Below are 19,669 nucleotides of genomic sequence, written 5' to 3' on the forward strand. Positions count from 1 at the left end.
CTTGGGGACAGCAAAAGCCTTGGGGAGAAAAGGCCTCCCTCTAAACTAAGTGCTCAGCACCTTGTTTTTTTGTTACAACATTGCAGTGCTGTGTTTTGACTTGTTGGATGTCTGTCTTCTCCCCTGGGTCATAACCTCCATTGAGTCAATGACCTTGCCTACCTTGTTCAGTGCCCTGGTCCCAGTGCCCAGAACAGTACCCGCACATGGGGGGCACTGAATGAAACTTGTTGAAGTAATGAAGTTGGGACTCGTATTATCTTTTCTGAAGGCCTGTGTTCACTTCAACGTTGGGTTGGTTTTGTGAGATTGTGATTTACTGTGGTGGATTCAGGCTGTGATCTCCCAATTCAACTTAAAAAATCCTTTATCATTCTATTCTGTTCCATTCCATTCCATTCCATTCCATTCCATTCCATTCCATTCCATTCCATTCCATTATATTCTGTCCCATCCTGTCCCATTCCATCCCATCCCATACCTTCCCTTCCCATCTCGTCCTGTCACACCCCCTTCCCATCCCATCCCATCTCATCCCATCCCATCCTATTCCATCCCTTCCCATCCCTTTTAATCCCTTCCCATCCCATCCCATCCCATCCCATCCCATCCCATCCCAACGCATCCCTTCCCTTCCCATCCCATGCTTTCTCATCCCATCCCATTGGAATAAGAGATTAGTACTTAAAAAGCAAACAAGAGTCAGCAAGCAGCATCTATCTTCTCTCGTTCTCTCCTTGTTCTTTGTGGCTGTGCTCCACCCATTTCCCATCTCCTTCCCTTGGCTGCATCTCTTAGGAAACAGTCTTTTCTGTGGTTTCTTGCAAGAGCACCAAGGGAAGCTGAAGATGTACAGTCTGACCACTCAGGATGGATGTGAAAGACAAGGAGGAAACCTTTCTGTTTAGGGATAGGAAAGAATGAACAAGATTTGAGAATGAAAGTCTTGAGTACTGAGACTCTTCTTGCTGGGGGCAAAGGGAGAGGCTCCCTGTGGCTCCCTTCTGGGACATGTTTAAGACAACTCATCATCAGATAATCCCCGGCCTTCCTTAAGGACTGTTTCTCAGGGTATAGGAAAAGTACCCTATTATCTGTTTGAGCATCCTGTTCTTTATATTGTTTGGAAGGCTAAAGTCAACAGCCACTCTTGTATGGTGCATTGTTTGCATTGTTCAAACCTTTGGAAAACTCATCTGGTTTCTTCTTCAAATGAGCTTTCCACGCCCCTTGGAACATATTCAGAAACAGGCCTCACTTCAAACACACCAGCGGGGAACAGTGAGTGTCTCTCAAAGTCAGGTTTCCTTTCTCCTTCCAAAGGCTGGATTTGAGAATGTTTCGTCAGGCCACATAGCGCAGTCTCTGGGCCAAGCGCAGGCCATTAGAGACGCACAAGGGGGGTTGAGTCAGCATCTCCGGCTCTCAGAAAGCAGTGTGGGTCCTGGAGTGAGACCTGGGTTTGAGTACTGCCGCTCATCAGCTATGTGATTTAGGCGAAGAACACCTGCAAGAGCGTGTTCTGATCTCTAAAAGAGAGAAATAATACTCACCTGGAGGGCTGTGTGAGGGCTGATGTGACCACGTGCATGAAAGTCTTGACCGAGTCCCTGGCATGGAGTCGGCACTCATCAGCAATCATTGTGACCACTTATTACCAGGCCTGGGACCTCTCCCCTCCCCAGTCAGCCCTCACTGGATTTCTGCAGCCCTTGAGAAGTGCTCCCAGCTGCTTTGGGAGATTTTCATTCCATCTCTGGGCCAAGCATCAGCCAATAAAATCTCATTTAATTTGGCAGGGAGGGTGCCCCAGAGCGCTGACACCCACGTGTGCTTACTGGAACAACTGTTGCTGAGCAGATAAAGCAGCAGCATGGCTTGTTCCGGAAACCTGGGCTATTGCAGCAGCTCATGAAAGCAAATGGGAAGCGAACTCGGGGTCCTGTCTCTACTTGCACGATGCCAGTCAATCTCCCAGCCTGCTTGTCTCAGCAGGACCGGCCTCTTCCTGCCTTCCGTCCTGGCAGTTGGTGGTGGGGCCAGAGGAGGAGACGGCAGTTCCCTCCCTGTCGGGTGAAGTGTTTACCGTGCTGTTCCCCGGCTTCAGAGTATAGAAGGGCCCTTAGGGTCAGGCGAATGCAGTAGCTTCCTTCTCACTGGAGACATTTTGGAGTTTCCCAGCGCCCACTTCCTCCCCAGAAGCGCGCTTGGAACGCTCTGCCTGTGGATGGGGGCTCGGCTCTAAGGGCATACGATGTCCATCCATCACTCGCTGGGTGTTCAACTTTCTCCTCTCCCAAAATACCTTGCATCGCCTTAAACTGCTTAGTTCTGCTCTCCTCTGGAGAAAGGAAGATCAGGCCCCTCCCAGCCACACCTCTGGCGTGACTCAGACTCTCCCGCCTTCGAACAGGCGTGTTTGCGTTTCCGCCAGGTTCTCATCTTGCTTCTAATTTCATGAGTGTGTGGCTGTGGACTGCTGTTTGGGCTGAAAAGCATGCTTATCAAAGTGCAAATGATTTTTTCCTGGTGTAAATACATTATGAATTAGAACCAAGGGATCCCCGTGGGAGAACTGTGGCCAGTCCAAGGTTTTATCTTCCAGTGAGAAAAGGAAACAGTTTGACATTTTAAAGCACTTGTTAGGAACCCCGCACAATGCTGGTGCTTACTGTCTATTTATTATCCAACTCCCATAAACTTCTCTTTGAGGTACCCAGCAAATACCCATTGAAGACATGAATGACTGAATTTCCTTGGAGCCATTTTACGGGCTGAGAAACTAAGGCTCATAAAAGTGAAGGAACTTGCCTAAGAATGGTTCAGCCCTTAGGTGGTGGGGCTGGAATTCAACTCTGAGCTGCCCCTTCCCTTTGAACTTCCACCGCGAGTTCCCAGTCAGCTTTATGGGGAATTAGTCTTGTTCTTCCATCCCCAGAACTGGAGGCCTTGAAAGACGAAGTGTTTCTTATTCCTAAGAATCTGGATTTTTCTTCTCCTTGAAAGTGAAGGGACTTGTAACAGTTTAGAACTACTGGGAGTTATCTTCAGGAAGGGAGGAGATGAGAACTTCCCTCTCTCCTCTGTGCCGGGGCAACGGAGCCCCCAAGACCACCGGCGATCAGGGAGCCAGGTGGAGGTGGGCGCCGGGACCCCAGTTGTGCAGGTGGGGCCGCATAGCAGGGCTTTGCTTGAGGATTGTCTCACCGCTGAAGAATGGTTTGCGTTGGCCCATGATGCCGAAATTCGCCGTGGGGAGCGCTGGGGCTGCTCGTAGTAATTTAGGGGAATTTCTCTACGGAAATCAGCAATTCTGTCGGTTTCTTCTTAATTGAAACCATTCTTCCCCTCCAGCTTCGGAGGGGCAGGTTCCAGTCTGTGAGTGCTGGAGGCGTTTATGTGGTGTAATCTGAGAACGGGATGCTGGTAACAGGCTCTTGTTTTGTCTATTGTTTTGTGTGGGTTTTTGGGTTTGTGTTTTGCTGGCCAGTCCACCCGGCTAATGCATTCATCACACCACCACCACCTTGGTTCCCAGTGAAATGCCACAACCCTGCAGGAGAGAGGGCGTCACCCGGGTTTCCGGAGCGTTGGGAGAACAAGTCACAAAGACATGTAGATTTCTCCTTAGAGAGGCAGAGGGCTGGTTGGCTGGGGATCTAGAGGTCATCAAATTCAACTTCTTCCTGGTGTGATAAAGAAACTAAAGTCTTCTCCAAGTACTGACATCTTATCAATAAGAGGTTCAGAACCAGACCCCAGGTCACTGGACTCAGCATAGGGCTTTTCCCACTAACCCAAAGAAACAGCCGTTGAGCTCCATACTATACTCATCACACACTGGGGATATAAAGACGAATAAAACATGGTCCCAATGGAACCCACTTTGATTATATGGGTTAATATCACTTTAGACAGGCTTCTTTCTAGAGTGATGTTTTATAGATAGATAGTTTATCCCTCTAACATCTCTTTATCCACCCATCCATCATCCACCCATCCATCTAGTAAGAATACCTATTATGTACAGTAAGAGCATCTGTATGTGGATAATTAAGTTCCTGGCTCCTAACTGGAGGTCTTGAGTGGCTGTTACCAGTGATGCAGCACATAGCTGACCGGTTCACCAAGAGTTAAGTCAAAATATGAGATACTTTATATTTAAGCTACCTTAAACGTCCTTGAATCTTTGAGGTGATTGGCTAATATTTATCAATACCAGGCATTTTTCCAAGTGTCAGGGACTTTGCTAAGTGTTTCAAGGGCATTTGCTCATTAAATCTCTCAAAGCATCTCATGAGATAGGCATTACCTTCACTTTCCGAATGAAGAAACTAAGGCTTAAAGGCTAAGAAAACATGGCATGCCTAGCATTCCACAAGAGCCCAGGCTGGGACTTGGACCCAGGTCTGTCTGATATAAAAGACTGTGAGCATGACCCCTCTGCTTGTTACTGCCCCGTGAGGGTAAATCGTTTCCTCACCAGTTGCCAGTGTAAAATAAGGGGTGTCGAGGGGAACGTGTGGCCAGGAGCACTCTGATGGGCTGTTCTGTCACTGATTTGTCTCCTTGAAGTTCAGACTGAGACCCAGAAGGGACAGATGCACCACCCCCTCCCCCACTTTTACCAACTGTGTACCCAGCTTATGACTCAACTGGAACTCTTGTCCTAGGAACCAGATCATCCCATTGCTACAAGCTTTGCCTTCCAGGTCTCCCTGTTTACCCTACTAGGTCCAAATTCTGGAGACATTTCTTTATGGACTATGGAAAATAAAAATGAATTCCAAATCTTATTTGATCTGTATGTGCGGATGTTTGCGGGGGGAAGCATTTCCTTTCACCAGATGTCTGAGCTGATCTGACCAAAAGCCCCATAATAAGAAGGTTAAATATGCCCTTAAGTTCATAGAAGAGTGTCAGACTGCAGAGACGCCTGACAAGGCAGCCCTGCCATTCTCTGTTATAGCATCACCTTTTATTTTCTGTGTGCTGCTGTCACTACCCGTAACTGCCTTACTTATATATTAATCATGTACCTGTATACTGTCTCTCTCCTCACACTAGAATGCCAACTCTTTATGGGCAGGGACCTTGTGTGTCTCCCCAGCACCCAGGATCATGCCTGACATACAACATCTGTGTCTTCTAGAAGGTGCATTGAACTGATGTCTGCGCCGTGCCCCAAGCCGACTAATGGCCATTTGAGAGGCATTGGTTGCACAGGAAGAGGCCCTGTTGTCCTGATGTCCCCAGAGCGCCTCTCCAATGACCGTGGTGAAAGGAACTTAGGCCCCCGCCAGGCGTGGTCTCTTGCCATGTTTGTTGGCCACTTACTTGAAGGAAACTCAAGACCTTATTTTCTTTGACAACTTCACAGAAGGGTCATTTGTAACTTCCTCCATTTTTAAGCCTCTTGGCTCTTCGCATGGGCCACGCTCCTTAAAAGTAGGATGTTATGTTTGGCCCACTCCAGATGAACATGAAATGGTAAAGATTTTCATCCAAATCCTGTGGCTTGAGTAGGATTTAAAAGCTTGTCAGAAATGAGTTTTCTGGAGCCTGGCATTTGAGACTGGCATCTGTGGTTACAGATGAGATTTCACAGATTGCAAACTTAGGAAGAGGTGTGAATTACAAGCTATTAGCTCACAGGGCAATTGGCACTGAACTGATCCTGGAAATCTTTTGGCCCAGATTTTCCAAAATGTGTCCCCAATCCAGCCTTTCCCTCTGTGGGGCTTTAGGGCTTCTGCTTTGAGACATTTGTGTTGCTCTTAAAAGCATCGGACGAATGACTAGCAGTGAGTTGTTGGACTAGGAAAGAGAGAAAGGATAGCCTGCCTCTGGCACACACACACACACACACACACACACACACACACACACCTCTTCACTCTAGCATCTGATAGAGGGAGCAGAAATGAGAAAAGAGATTGAGTTATTAAAATGTGACCTGATGATTTTTGAGCCCAGTGAATTCAGAATCCGTAGGAATCTAGAACTTTCCTTGGTCATTTGCAATACTTGTTGAAAAATAAATAATTTGTAGCTATGTCACTTCACTGTATTTGATGAGGAAAGTGGTAACCTAAAAGTGTGATTCTTTTCCTGTCTCAACCCACCTGTAGGTCAGTTGTAGGTGCGTTGTAAGTACAGGGCTACTGGCAACCAAGTGGCAAGGCTTATACACGATTTTGTTTTCTTGTAAACGGCATTAAACTGAAGGCGATTCCTAGAAACACTTGCATGCTCGCTCACTTGCATTCAGATAAGTTTCTTTCTAAATGACAGAGAACGAGGCCATTGGGGATCATAAGGCACCTGGTGCCCATCAGAGTGTAACTGGCATGGCCCCTCCCGTGAATTCAAGTGATGCTATGGCGGAAAGAAGTTAGAAGTATTGATCTGAGGGGTGTCTGACCTGATACGATCCATCATGGGAAGAGCAGAGTGACCTGTCTACTGTTGCAGCCAGGCAGAAATCTAACCCATTCATCAAGCTTCTCCTCTGAGAGTGGACGGAGCTGGTCAGCCTTGTCTAGGGCACAGGCTTCTTAAGTCCCAGTGCAGGACTGACTTTTCTGTAAAATTCTCCCCATCCCATTTGGCCTGTTGGTTACACCGTTGGAGGAGAAAGTAGCAAGCAGCTCCCATCCACCAGTTCTACTTGCACGGCACTAGCAGATATTAAGTTAACCCAGGAGTGCTAAACTGTCTGGCAAGAGACATTATTCTGAAACTCACCTGGAATCTCCCGAAGTTAAGCAGCGAGAGAGGCATCCGTGTGTGGCAGCTAAGAAAGAAGGGGCCAGGCTGCCTGACCCCCTAAAGGTCTTCACTTCTCTAAACCTCGGTTCTCCTATCTATAAAAAGGTTTGATGCTAATAATAGCACTTATCTCATATGGTTATTGTGGAGACTAAGTGAGAGAATCAGTGTGGAGCAACTAGCTCAGCCCCTGCACACAGTGGGTGCTCTGTGAGTGGGGTATTGCTGGGATCCCAGGCAGGGGTTCAGCTGTAGCACCTGTAGGAGCTTGAGTTCCCAGCCGCATCCTTTACCCCACAGTGGTCTTACATTTCCGCCCCCCCCCCCCCCTCCTTGAGAATCTGCCTGCCATAAGCAGAGAGGCGTGGCTTTGGTAAACCGAGTTTTGGATAACTTATGTCAGAGATCAGGTATCACCCCAGGACTTGATTCCTGGCTCTGCCACTGTCCCAGCAGGATGTTGTGCTCTGAACCTCACTTATTTCTTCTGCAAAATGGGGATGATCATTGGACCTCTCGAAGCTGCTGTGGGGATCATATGGTGTAACGTCTGTTCCAACATCTAGGCTGCAATCCGACACAGCACAGAGCTTCATAAACCCCGCAGTGTTTTCTTTCTCACTTGAGAAGATGCTCTAAGGGATCGACAAGAGGATAAAATAGAAGTTGGAGATACATGAGACTGTGTGATAAAGTTGGGCTCCACAGGCATCGGCGGTGCCCTTTGCGCCCCTCCATCTCGCTGTCTCTCTCTCAAAGGACAACAGCTTCACCTTGGTGCCTGACTCAATAAGTTCTGTTAAGCCCACTGTTACCCAGCCCCAGTCCCTGTAGGATAAGACTGGAAATTCAGACTTTGCTATCTCCTTTTTACTGGGTGAACCAGGGACAATCTTTAGGGAGAACTTGATCTTGCAAGGTACTTTTATTCTGGAGACCAAGGGGGGACGAGAGGGGAAAAAACACAAAAATAATCGTAGCAAGTGCTACGTATCACATGTAAAGCACTTCGACACAGCGCGTTTTACTTGGGCCGCGGCCTGGGAGCCGCAGAGCCCGGTGCCAATCACTGAACGCCGACTCCGTCCACAGCGCTGTGTGGGGTGACTCACCCTCTCAGCGTTTCAAATGCTTTGGCGCCTGTGAGGGGGAGTTGTCATTCTTTTTTTTTTTATCCTCACCCGAGGACATTTTTCCATTTTTTGTTCAGATAGAGCGGGAGGGAGAGAGAGGAAGAGAGAGAGAGAGAAACATCGACGTGAAGGGACACATCGAGTGGCTGCCACCCTCACGACCAACCAGGGCCGGGGACAAACTGTAACTGAGGTACGTGCCCTTAGCGGGAACCGAACCTGGGTCTCTCTGTACCGCAGGCCGACGCTCCAACCGCTGAGCCAAACCGGCCAGGGCGGAGTTATCATTCTTATGATTGGCACCTCCTGTGGTAGTTTCCAGCATGTTCCATCGAGTCTCCTAGACCACTGGGAGGCGGTCAGGACCATTGGTGGGCTGGGCAAGAATGAGCAGTGGATGGATGGAGGGTCTGGGGTCTGTCCCTCCCCCTCACCGCAGCTCCCACTGGGGCAGCTCTGCTTTGACTTTCTAAATATTGTGGTTCTGGCTGAGACATCACGGGGGGAGGGAGGAAAAGTCTGAAAACCGTGACTTCTCTCTGAGAGCGGCCGCGCTTCCCCTTTGCCTGTCGGCCGCCCGGGCGGGAAAGGGCCGCTCTGCAGGTGATGGAGACGATCCCACCTGGAAAATCTGCGGGGAGGTCTGGATTGTACTCAGACTCTAAGACCGAGTCTCTGAATCTCTTGTTCCTTCGTTTCTTCTTCTGTGAAAGTGAACCAGCTCTTCCAAATGCAGGTTACAGACCTGAGCAAAAGCTGTGCACGAGTTAGGTGACGTGGCCGCAATGGTAAGTGCCTCAGAAAAAAATACCTAGCTACGAAACAAAATGGGCCCCTCTGGTTTTCTGTTTTGTATTTTTGTCCTACTTGCAACAGGAAAGCCCCATGTGGGCCCCTGAGATGCTTTTTAATTTCATTTACCACATCCTGGGTTTGTGCTAGTCAATCTCCGAAAAAGAAGAAAGCAAGGGTTGCAGGACCAGCGTGAGCATTTCCTGGTCGCCATGGCAACACGCGGGGCATACCCTGGGCTTCCTCTTCCTCAGCCATCTTCCTGGAGACTCACTCAGCAAGGACCACTCCGCCTTTCAGAATCGTGCACTGAGGTGACAGTTCTGGGGCACACTCTCTGCCAGAAAGTCTGTTGGACCCGGTGTGGGGAGTAGGAGACTAAACAGGCTCTCCCCACCTCCTGCCCCCCCCAGCTCCCACTGTCTTCGGACTCTGCGAGACAGCCTCAGGTGTCATCGGTTCAGTGGTTGGAGGCCCTGACTGAAGGGCAGAGCAGTGCTGAGAACCTTCGGTCTCTCCTCTGATGGAGTGAGTGTAATGGGCCCCTGTTGGTTCCGCGTTGGCCATTATGACAGGCTCCCTGCTTCTTAGACAAAGGCTGAGAGGTCAGGGGGTACAGCTGGGCACCAAGAAGTTGGGGTGCATTTCCTTTCTAAGTGCCAAGAGATGAAGAGCTCAGTGGAGAGCCACCCAGGACACATTCCGGAGGACATTGTCTGGGTATGATGGCGTATGACTATTTTCTCTGCTCATTAAACCCTCGCGGGCCTCCAGGGCAATTCCGGGAGATACTGAGTCACTCGAGACTCATGGTCTGCACCGAGAAGCCAAAGGCGATCGGCCACCGAGTGTGATTCTGGCCTCATTCAGAAGTAGTGCTGAACAATGGAGCCTTTCACCAGGCCCATCACATGGGCGTCAGGGGATGGGGGCGAGTGACGTGGGGCAGCGGGAAGGCCGGCCAGCCTCTGGACAGGCAGCTGGGTGCCAGCAGGGACGCCCAGAGGGAGACTGCTGGGCTTCAAAGACCTCAGACAATCAAAGAAATGAACAAAATGTCTTCTTTATGTCTCGTTACAACGGTGGATTATGACTGTATGGGGAATGGCTTGCTCAGAGCTCTTATACACGCAGTTCGGTAGTAAGAGCACTGGTCTCGGAGTCAGGAATCTAGCAATTATGGACCCCTGAGGTCCCGCTTTTCTCAGAACTGGCTGGGGGACCATGCTCAGTCCCTCTGGGTTTTGTTTTCTATTGTGTTTCAAGAGAATTGGATTAGAAGCTGTCTGCTGTCCTTCCCGGTTTTAAACGTAGATGATCCAATTAGTGATGCTCTTTTTTCAGAATTGACCTTTTCTTTTCCTGCTTCTGATGAGAATCAGTTTGGTTAGGTTTGTGAGTTTCAAAATCTTTTGGAGACATGAGCTCAGCATATCAGAAGACAGAAACAGATTCCTGGCTATTTCATGATAAACACTATGTTTATTTTAAAAAGTGGAGAAGTCACCAATGCTTTGGGCTGCCCCTGCCCAAGAGGCTTGCGTGTGACGGACTCGCAGGAGCTCCACGGAGTCAGAGGCGATCAACGCGAAGGGCCTTGCTGCCGCCGGATGGGCTAGGCATCTTAGCTTGGACTGCTGAGATTTCAGATCGGGCAGCAGACACCTCATAACGTCCCAAGGACAGCCTGTGGTCTGGCATCCCAGTCCTGGGCCAACCCTGAGTCCTGGGGCCTTCTATTCCCCCTGCCTGACCTTGGCCAGAGCCCCCAGTCTGTAAAGGGCAGAGGAGGTCTGAACTGTAGCTGGGGCTGGATTCTCAGTTCCCAAGGGGATCATGGGACGAGGACAGGTAGAATCAGAGAGAGGTAGTCAGCGCTGTTGGCTGCGAACATGGACAACTCGGAAACTTCTCCCCAGGGAGCGGGTGGAAATTCCATCAGTGAGGGTTGCCCCACTGAAGCCTTAGCAAGCTCTAGGGCAAGGGGCCCTGCCCTTTTAAGCTTTATGGTCTGGAATCAAGAGAACTCTGATCTTAAAAAAATCTAAAATAAGCTCCAATTCCTCTTCAGAGCTCTCATTTAATGCTCACCCTTCCACACCTAAAAAACCACACGGAGCCCTGGCTGGTGCGGCTCAGTTTGGTTGGAGTGTCATCCCATACAAGGAAAGGTCAGGGCACATACCCAGGTTGTCTCTGGTCCAGGCACATTCAGAAGGCAACCAATTGATGTTTCTCTCTCACATCTATGTTTCTCTCTCTCTCTCCCTCCCTTCCTCTCTTTAAAAACCAATTTTTAAAAAATCACATGAAGAATAAGTGGGTTTCCTTCCGCTTTAGCATCTGCCCCGTGTCCAATATAACACGGCGAGGTGAACAGCAGGATGGCCCAGCATGAACCTGGGTCCACAGCTTACTAGCTCACTCCTCGTGTCTTCTCAATGAATCAGTTTCTTCCCACGTGAAACGGCGATAACGAAAGTGCCGACCACGTGGAGTTGTTGTGAGAACGAAGCACATTCTTACGTGTAAAATGTTGAAAACCTCATAGGACCCCGAGTATGTGGGCCAGTACTTGCTGTTTTTTATCGTGGCCCTGAGAACTGCACATTCATTGAGTCACAGAAACTGGCTTTATTCCCATCTCCAAGAAAAGCCAACTTCCCCAGACACACAGCCTACTCAGGCACATCTGGGTGGGTCGTACTGGAAAATAAATTAATTCATCTTGAGCCATCTGGAGAAGTCTGTTTTGGAGCACCGAGGGTCTCTGGGCGCAGTACGAGGGCAGGGCATCTTCTGGTGGTCCTCTCATGAGACACACCGTGTCCGGCCTCCTCCCTCAGGGGAGCTGGCTTCAGAAATGGCCCCATGACAGGATGCAAAAAGGCCATGCCCGTCGCTGAGAAATTGTTTTAAAATTTGGACAAAGCCAGTTACAAAACTGAACACTGGTCTCTGAAACATGTGTTTCCAAGGAAAACAGCAAAGTTTCTCAGAAGCGAATGCTTCCGGTTACAGACATTTTAAGTGTCCAATAGGGAATTCTCAACAAGGCCCAGCTGGTGACTCTTCAGACGTGACGTGGGGCATAGACCCTAGAGGGGCCCTTTTTGCACCCCACATGTCTGCTTGTCCTGTCAGGGCAGGGGGAGATAGAGAATAGTCATTCATTCATTTAACGTGTACCTACTTTGTGCAGCACTGTGCTGGGTACTTGGGACACAATGATGAGGGAGAGACAGTCTCTGCTGTCATGAAGCCCACAGGGAAGTTTCAAAATTCTAGAATCCTGAACTTTGATTACTGAAGAGAACTTGGAAATAATAATCCTTATACATCTTTTTTTTTTTTTTTAATCTCACTGGAGGACATGCTTAGAGAGAGGAAAGAGGGGAGAGAGGAACATTGATGTGAGAGAGAAATATCAGTCCATCAGTTGCCTTCCATAAGTGCCCTGACTGGGAATCGAACCGACAAACTTTTGGTGGACAGGGTGGCGCTCAACCAACTGAGCCACTCCTGTTAGGCTCCTTGTAATTCTTTATGTGTTTGTGTCACACACTTCTTTGAGAAACTAATGAAACCCAGGGATGCTGTTCTCATCAAAACACCTACACACACTCACAAGCATGCATGCACACACTATATGTGAGCACACAAAATCTTGTATACAGTTTCACAGGTTTATAGACTCCCTGAAGATCAAGCTGTAGATTTCAGGTTGAAAACTTCCATCGCTAGCCAGCTATGTGACACCCCACCCCACCCCCACTGATCTCTCCGGTAAAGATGAGGACGATGGAGATAATAGCAAGTTGGGTGGAAATTACAATCTCTACTCCCAGCAGATCTGGTGATTTTCTACTACTCGAGAAATGACTGGGGCAAACCAAGAAGCTATTTGTCTCAGGCTCTGCAATCTAAGCAAAGTTTCAAAATGTGCTTGGGCGATTTTACTGGAGAGATCTATTTCCCTTGAACTGAGTGGAAAATAAAGTTAAGATTAATGGTGTCAAGGGTCAGCTATGGTTTGTCCTGGTAGGAATGAATTTCCCCAGAACCTGCTGTAATTGGCAGCACTGCACAGAGGTTGGAACCTACTACTAACCTGCTTGTGAGTTTGGTGCCAGAGCAGGTTAAACAACAGACGCTGTCCTGGAGAGCGCCTTTTCCTGAATCTTTCTAACAGGTCACACTGATCGACCTCTTCTTGGATGGGTGAAGAGGTCCCCTGTGCTGGGCCCTGTGAGCCCTCTGTCCTCTTGGCAGACATTCCTTGTCTGGACGGCATTTCTCCCTCCAGAGAGGCTCCACCCTGAATCTAAAAGTGGCTTCAAACGGTCTGTGTTGCCCTTTGGGTCTCAGAGGGAGGCACTTGGGACAGTTCATTCATTACGTGATACAGGAGATTAACTGGAGACCAGAGGGCTCAACGGAAAACGTTCTTGACTCATTTCCAGTTGGAAAGGCTTGTTTGAAAGATGCATCAGCCAGTTGCTCGTAGCCTCTTGAGTCACAGCAGATCCCCGGTCACAGGGGCCTCTTTCTCGGGAGAGGTGTACAGAACTTGGGCTTGTTATTCCCCTCTCTGTGCCTCAGGTTCTGTATCTGGAAAGTGGAGATAATAATATTACCCATTTCACAGGGTTGTTTTAAGGGTAAAATGAGTTAGTATTTGTAAAGTGCTTAGACTAGTGCCTGGCGTATACATAATAAATGCACAAGATGTATTAGCTATTGTCACTGCCATTGGTATTATTAATGCCTTTGGGGTAATAGTTTCGGTTTGCAGAAGTGTTAAGGAAGCCCATTGGGAAGTCATCATAAGTTGCCAGGACTGGAAGGGTACACAGCCTTGAAGCTTTGGTCCCTTTTAAGGTGCGAAGGACCCAGAGGGAAGGAACTGGGCACACTCGTGGGATAGTTGTCCTGAAGTGAAGTGTTGGCATCATCTTTGCAATTCCGGATGGCTGAATGCCATCAGCACTGGGAGTTGGTCTTTCTTCATGAGATTAAGATAAGTGTGTGCTGTGGAATTTTCACATTTGCATAGAATACCTTCATTCCTGGGGCAGCCCTTGGCTGGTACCTCCTGTATGTCGGGCCCTGTTTAAGCCTTGAAGTCCAGGGAGGCTGAAGGTTGAGTTTACCTGTTTCTTCCTGTCTTGGCTGAGCAGAGCACACACAACCACGCACTACTACTTGCATGCACACATATAGACACACTCACACGATGCATGCGTGTCTTGTCTATAAGGTTACGTTGGCTGTGGCACAAAGGATTTTATTTGAAAAGTCGCAGCCTGACTGGGTTCCTGTTGCATTTGCATCTCTGTGCGCCAGGTAGCAAACTAAGATTGATTTAAACAGACTGAAACTGCCATTGAGTGCCAAACCACGGTCCATGCCTTAGAGTTTATTTTTAACCTGTGAGTGACAGCAGCCACCTGGCTGAGCGCTGACAGGCAGTTGGCCTCCCTTGCCACCTGCTGAAGTCTCCCCTATCAGCCTCGCTTCCCAGAAGCAAATCGGGAGGCTTTGTTGTTCTTTGGTAGGCTTGACAACGAGAGCTCCGGAAGGTCTGCCACCCAGCGTGACAGTTTCCCTTTGCTAAGATTGACCAACCGAGGCCAAAGCTGAAAATGTCAGTAAAAACAAACAGTATTTCAAAAGGGCCTTGTGCATTTCCCTCCTCTGGGCTCCCCTTGCTTCATCAGACACGTGCCGTGTGACTGGCTAAGGAAGGACACCATTACACCCAAAGAAGAATTGATCTCACATGACAACACTTGTTCTCCATTTCACCTACTTCTGATTGTTTTTGAGAAGCACCTACATGCTAGGGAAACAAACAAAAGCAAAGAAAATCAGTGGAGATTGGCTTGTGTCTTTTCAGAGCTTCATTCCTTGTTTCTTCTTTTGCTGTTTTCAGAGTCAGGAAAGAGCATCCAGAAGTTTTAACAGTTCTCTTATCATCTCGTTTTGCACTTGTCTGACGCTGGTTCCTAGTGGTTGGAACCTGCCTCCTGCTCAAAAGGAGAGGGTGGCCGTCGCTTGTACAACTCAAGCCTACTGACCCCCTGATGTTCTTATGTCACAATAGCTTGGGCACACCTCTCGCCTTTCGAGCAAAACCTTGCTCCAGTGATGCAGAAGGATCCTTGGGCAGATGGCAAAGTGGTTTGGAAATGGGTCTGACATCCAACAGAACTAATATGAAATTCCAGCTCTGCCACTTAACAGCTGGGCAACCTTGGAAAGTCATTTAACTTTTCTGAGCATTGGTTTCTTCACCTATAAGTAGTAGGTACTTACATACATGAAACTCACCTCTTAGGGTGCTCAGAAGCTAATGCAACACAGAACCCCAAAGGGACAGTGCAGTAATAGGCTTCCCCTACCCAGGCTATTGGCTCAGAATTGTAGAACAAAGCAGTTGAGATTTTGAAAGGTGACTATAGGCTTTGGGCAGAAATCCTCACTTCCATGGGCAACTCAGTTCTCTGAGTCTCAATTTTCTTGTTGACTAATATGCAGAATCTTGCTGACGACCTCCGGACCTGCCCGAGAGAGAGAGAGAGAGAGAGAGAGGAGAGAGAGAGAGATTTTGAGTTAAAGCAAGTTCTGCCACAATCCAGACCTGGCTGGTAACTAACAAAGTGGTGCCCAGCCTGGCACAAGGTCCACCGTGGGGTAGGCCCCGAGGAAGTGGCAGTAAGCGTCCGTCGAGCAGGACTGTCTTTGAGGTTCACGGAAGTACTCGGGAGGAATTAGCTTCACCAGGACAGTTTCAATAACTTACCCTTTCTGTGTTGGAGCTTACTCAAGTGCAAACCAGGATAACACAGTCCCAGAAAAATAATGAGCTTTCAATGAAGGCCTTTTAACTCTTTTGAGAGTGTTACAGAGAATCCTATAGAACCAGAAGACTTTTCAGCTCCTTATTGAGATTTCAGATTAATGTCTGCAAAACTCACAGAAATCCTTGGATTAAATCACTTTCACCAGCACGTACCAGTTAGGCTTCGTGTTAAATGCCATTAACTCTTGGGAGCAAAAAAAGAGGTCTGTTGGATCTATCTGTGAAGAAATGTCAAAGAGTCACTCTTTCATTCAACAGTAGTCTTGAGCATCTCTCTCTGTCGGGGACTGTTGTGAGCATGAGAACACAGCTGAAATCAGGGAAAGAGCTGGGCTTTTGGGGGGGCTTCCGTCACAAAAAGGGCAGATGGATAGTAACTAAATGCACAAATAAATAAATGAAGACACAAACGCAAGTTGAGGTGAGGGAGATGCTTCAGGTTGGATGAGAGTGTTCGGGGAGGACGCTTCGAGGGGTATGGAGCTGACAGACGCGAGTGTGATTGTCTGAGGACAGAACATTCCAGACGGAGGGAAAGGCAGACATAAACGATCCAAGGTGGGAAAGAGCTCAGAACGCCCAAAGGAACTGAAGGGAAGCTTTGTATCTGGAGCAGAGTGAGGTACTTCAAGTCTGGAGAGGGACATAGGAGCCAAAACAGTAGATCTTATCAGCCATGATACGGAAATTTATTCTGGGTGCAACCGGGAGCCATCGGAGCATCTAGGCAAGAGAGCGAGAGCACGTGATTGTGGGAAAATGCTCATAGCATAAGATTAAGTAGGAAAAACAATGCCCGAATATATTTAGTATCATGTATATTTAGTATAATTTTAACTAGAAACACATACACATACTTAGAAAACAAACTGAAAAAGCAAAATGTTTAAAATGTTAGTAGTATTTTCTTGATGGTGGACTTGCTTTTCCTTCATTACTCACCAGAATTTTGTAAGTTTTCTACAAGTTTGCATTGCTTTAATAATCAGAAGTAAATCACATGCTTTTCTTTTTAAAAATGTATTCATTCACCTACTGAGGGATATCTTGGTTGCTTCCAAATGTTGGCAATTATGAATAAAGCTACTATAAACCTCTGCATGTAGGTTTTTTTGTGTGGACATAAGTTCTCCGCTCCTTTGGGTAAATACCAAGGAACATGATCGCTGAATCACACAGTAGGAGAATGCTTAGTTTTGTAGGAAACCGTCAAATGGACTTCCAAAGTGGCTGTACCATTTGGTAATATCCCAGTGTTAAAAGATAAGCGAGGCTTATTAAACATTTTAAGAGTTTATTTGAGCAAAAAATCTATTTCAATTAGGCAGCGCCAAACCCAAAGTGGTTAGGAGTGCTCCCAATCATATGCTTTTAGAAAAATTTGTTCTAGGCTGGAGAAGGCAGGAGAGGGCTGGGAGTAGGAAGGAGGGGGGTCAATGGGGGAAAACGGGGAACATCTGTAATACTTTCAACAATAAAAAAAAATTTGTTGTGCAGCAGTCGATGGAAAGAAAGTAAGAGTGATGCGACTTAACTGTGTCATTTCAGATTTGAGCTTAAGGTAATGGTGCTTTGGAATGTTGGAGCAAGTATTGAAGGCTCTGGCTAGTAGAGAGGTTTATTTGGCTTTTTAATGAGGCTGCTCAAACACGAACTTCTTACTCCTTCCAAATTCTAGATGCAAAAAAGTCTTAACATTTCTGTGTCATCCCATAGATTTGAACATAACCTGCCGGTATGAAGGTGTATTCCACGTGGAGAAAAACGGTCGCTACAGCATCTCGAGGACAGAGGCAGCTGACCTTTGCAAGGCCTTCGATTGCACCCTGCCCACCATGGCCCAGATGGAGGCGGCACTGAAAGTCGGGTTTGAGACCTGCAGGTAAGAGACTAGCCCCTGCCCGCTGCAGAAAGCTCCTTGCCCGCAGCTGATTGGATGCTTGCCTGTCAGCCCCACCTGTTCATTTGGCCAAGTCAGTCGGGAATCTGCAAGCCTACTGCAATGTAAAGCATCTCGAGAGGACTGTGCATCCTAGCGGGGTTGCCCAGAGGAGGCCATTCGGGGTCAGCCGCTGGAATCCCGCTGCCTGAAGCCCTTCCACAAGACGCTTCTCCTGGCTTTGAAGAAGCGTGCAGTGTTATTGTCGGAACCACAAGAAAACGTGAACCAAATAACAGTGTTTAAAATAAGTATGTGCCTGGTAAAGTCTAGGCCCTGCAGACTTGGCTTAAAGCAGATTTTTTAAACAACTCACTTTCTCTCTCAGTTTGTTTTTTTTTTTAAATCCTCACCTGAGGACATTTTTCTATTTATATTCAGATAGAGTGGGAGAGGGGGAGAGAGAGAGAGAGACAGAGAGAGAGGAGAAATATCAGTGTGTCTCGATTGGTTGCCTCCTGCACAACCCCGACTAGGGCTGGGACCAAACCACAACCGAGGTCCATGCCCTAGACCGGAATCGAACCCAAGACTCTTTGGGCCAAGGGCCAATGCTCTAACCTCTGAGCAGACCGGGGCCAGGGTTCTCTCTGTTCTTGTTATTCTACTCTATGTTGCTGTGGTTTGAGAGGGTTAAAAAGGGTGGGGGGCATGAAAATTATTGAGACAAATTACTAGTGACCGGTAAACAACGCGAAGGGCTCAGAAAGGCCTCCTGGGAGGATTCTGTGGAGATCACGAGCTCCTGGAGCTTCCCTCAGACCCTCCTGCTGGAGGACAATCCCAGCAGGCAGTGGACTTTCTTTCCTTCCCTGAGTTTCCGATGGCCCTGTGGCGAGTGGTGCACTTTAAGAGGAACAGTGGTAACGACCACAGTGAAGTGTATGTTTTTGTTGGTTTTCACTAGAAGCACTCTGAGTCATCTGATGAACTGCTGTTTCCATCCCAGCCTGTTGCAAAGTAATGTCATTAGAAACATTCAATACACCAGTCCCCCATCCTTGGTTAGAGAGATAGGCACCTACTTTAAGAGCGGCAGTGGAGGCTCTTGCTGAAAAGGAAAAGGTAAAGGAAAATCGTTACGTCTACGATAGTAGTAGCCACGTGTGGCGATCTGCACTTAATTAAAATTAAATGAAATTAAAACCTTGATTCTTCAGTGGCACAGTGGCTACATTTCAATTGCTCAACTAGCCACAAATGGCTAGTGGCTACTGTATAGGACAACATCGATTATAGACTGTGTCCCTGATCATGGAAAGTTCTGTTGTGTCGCATTGCTCTGAAGCGAAGACCAGCTGTATGAGGCATCCATATGCATTCAGAGCCGTGTCTGGGAGAACATAAGAAAAGCGGAGAAAGGGAGATAGCTCTGTCTGGTAGCTGCTCACCCCGAGCTGTAGTCTACAATGAAGAAAGGCCAATTAGCAGATCCATTGATTCTGTTCCCAAGGCTAATTGTTTAAAGATGGCCCCAGACTAGTTCAGTAAGAGAAATTCACTAAGAAAGTGGACTTAGTAAGCTGAATTTTGATTGTGAAATGCAGACAAAGCATACTTACAAAATACAGAAATGTTCTCATATGCCAAAAAAGAGGGAAGTTCTTACTATTTCCAACGGCCAATCAGCACTTGCCCACAACTCTTCACTAAACTCTCAAAGCGCACCAGGGTTGATTACATCACCCCACTTACCGATTAAGCAACTGAAGTTTAGGGAAGTTCCTCAGCTCGCCCTGGGCCATATCACTGGCCTGGGGAGGAGTCCAGATTCGGGTCCTGCTTCATCTGAGCCCAGGGCAAGGTTTTAATGACCACAGCCCCACGGAAGGACTGAGGGCAAAAGGGAGATGCAAGGATGATGCATCAATTTGCTGAGCATTTCTTTTCTCCCCGTGAACAGCAACCTACTCATGCAGTATACACACATGTAACTTTTAATATCTCCAACTCAGGTACAGTGCGACACACAAAACTGGCCATTGACATGACATGGCCAAAAAAAAAAAATCAGGAATAATTTACAAGGGGAATGTCGATTCTAGATTGTCAGGGTTATTCAGACTTGGATGCAAGGCTGGGATGGGGTAGGTTCACCAACAGGTATTATCATTAAGAAAAAAAGAAAAAAAAACCCAAAACGATGCCAAAGAAATCTATCGTTCCACC

The 19,669-nt window shown here is 47.7% G+C and overlaps 1 protein-coding gene across 21 annotated transcripts in view; it reads left to right on the forward strand.

Annotated features, from left to right (window-relative positions):
- Positions 1 to 19,669, forward strand: part of CD44 (CD44 molecule (Indian blood group)) — an 88,123-nt gene that overhangs the window by 18,847 nt on the left and 49,607 nt on the right. For 20 of the 21 annotated variants that reach the window (XR_004959196.1, XM_036257720.1, XM_036257727.1 and 17 more), the window contains exon 2: positions 17,278 to 17,443. Coding sequence is in view for 20 of the 21 variants with exons in the window: in XM_036257720.1 (XP_036113613.1) it covers positions 17,278 to 17,443 (166 nt within the window). In the remaining variant the exon portion in view is untranslated. Of the gene's footprint in view, positions 1 to 8,494; positions 8,693 to 17,277; positions 17,444 to 19,669 lie in introns of those variants that run through there. The other variant, XM_036257719.1, reaches the window with a different exon arrangement.

The sequence above is a fragment of the Molossus molossus genome, unplaced genomic scaffold (assembly GCF_014108415.1).
Source record: "Molossus molossus isolate mMolMol1 unplaced genomic scaffold, mMolMol1.p scaffold_m16_p_13, whole genome shotgun sequence".
NCBI classification, from domain to species: Eukaryota; Metazoa; Chordata; class Mammalia; order Chiroptera; family Molossidae; genus Molossus; species Molossus molossus.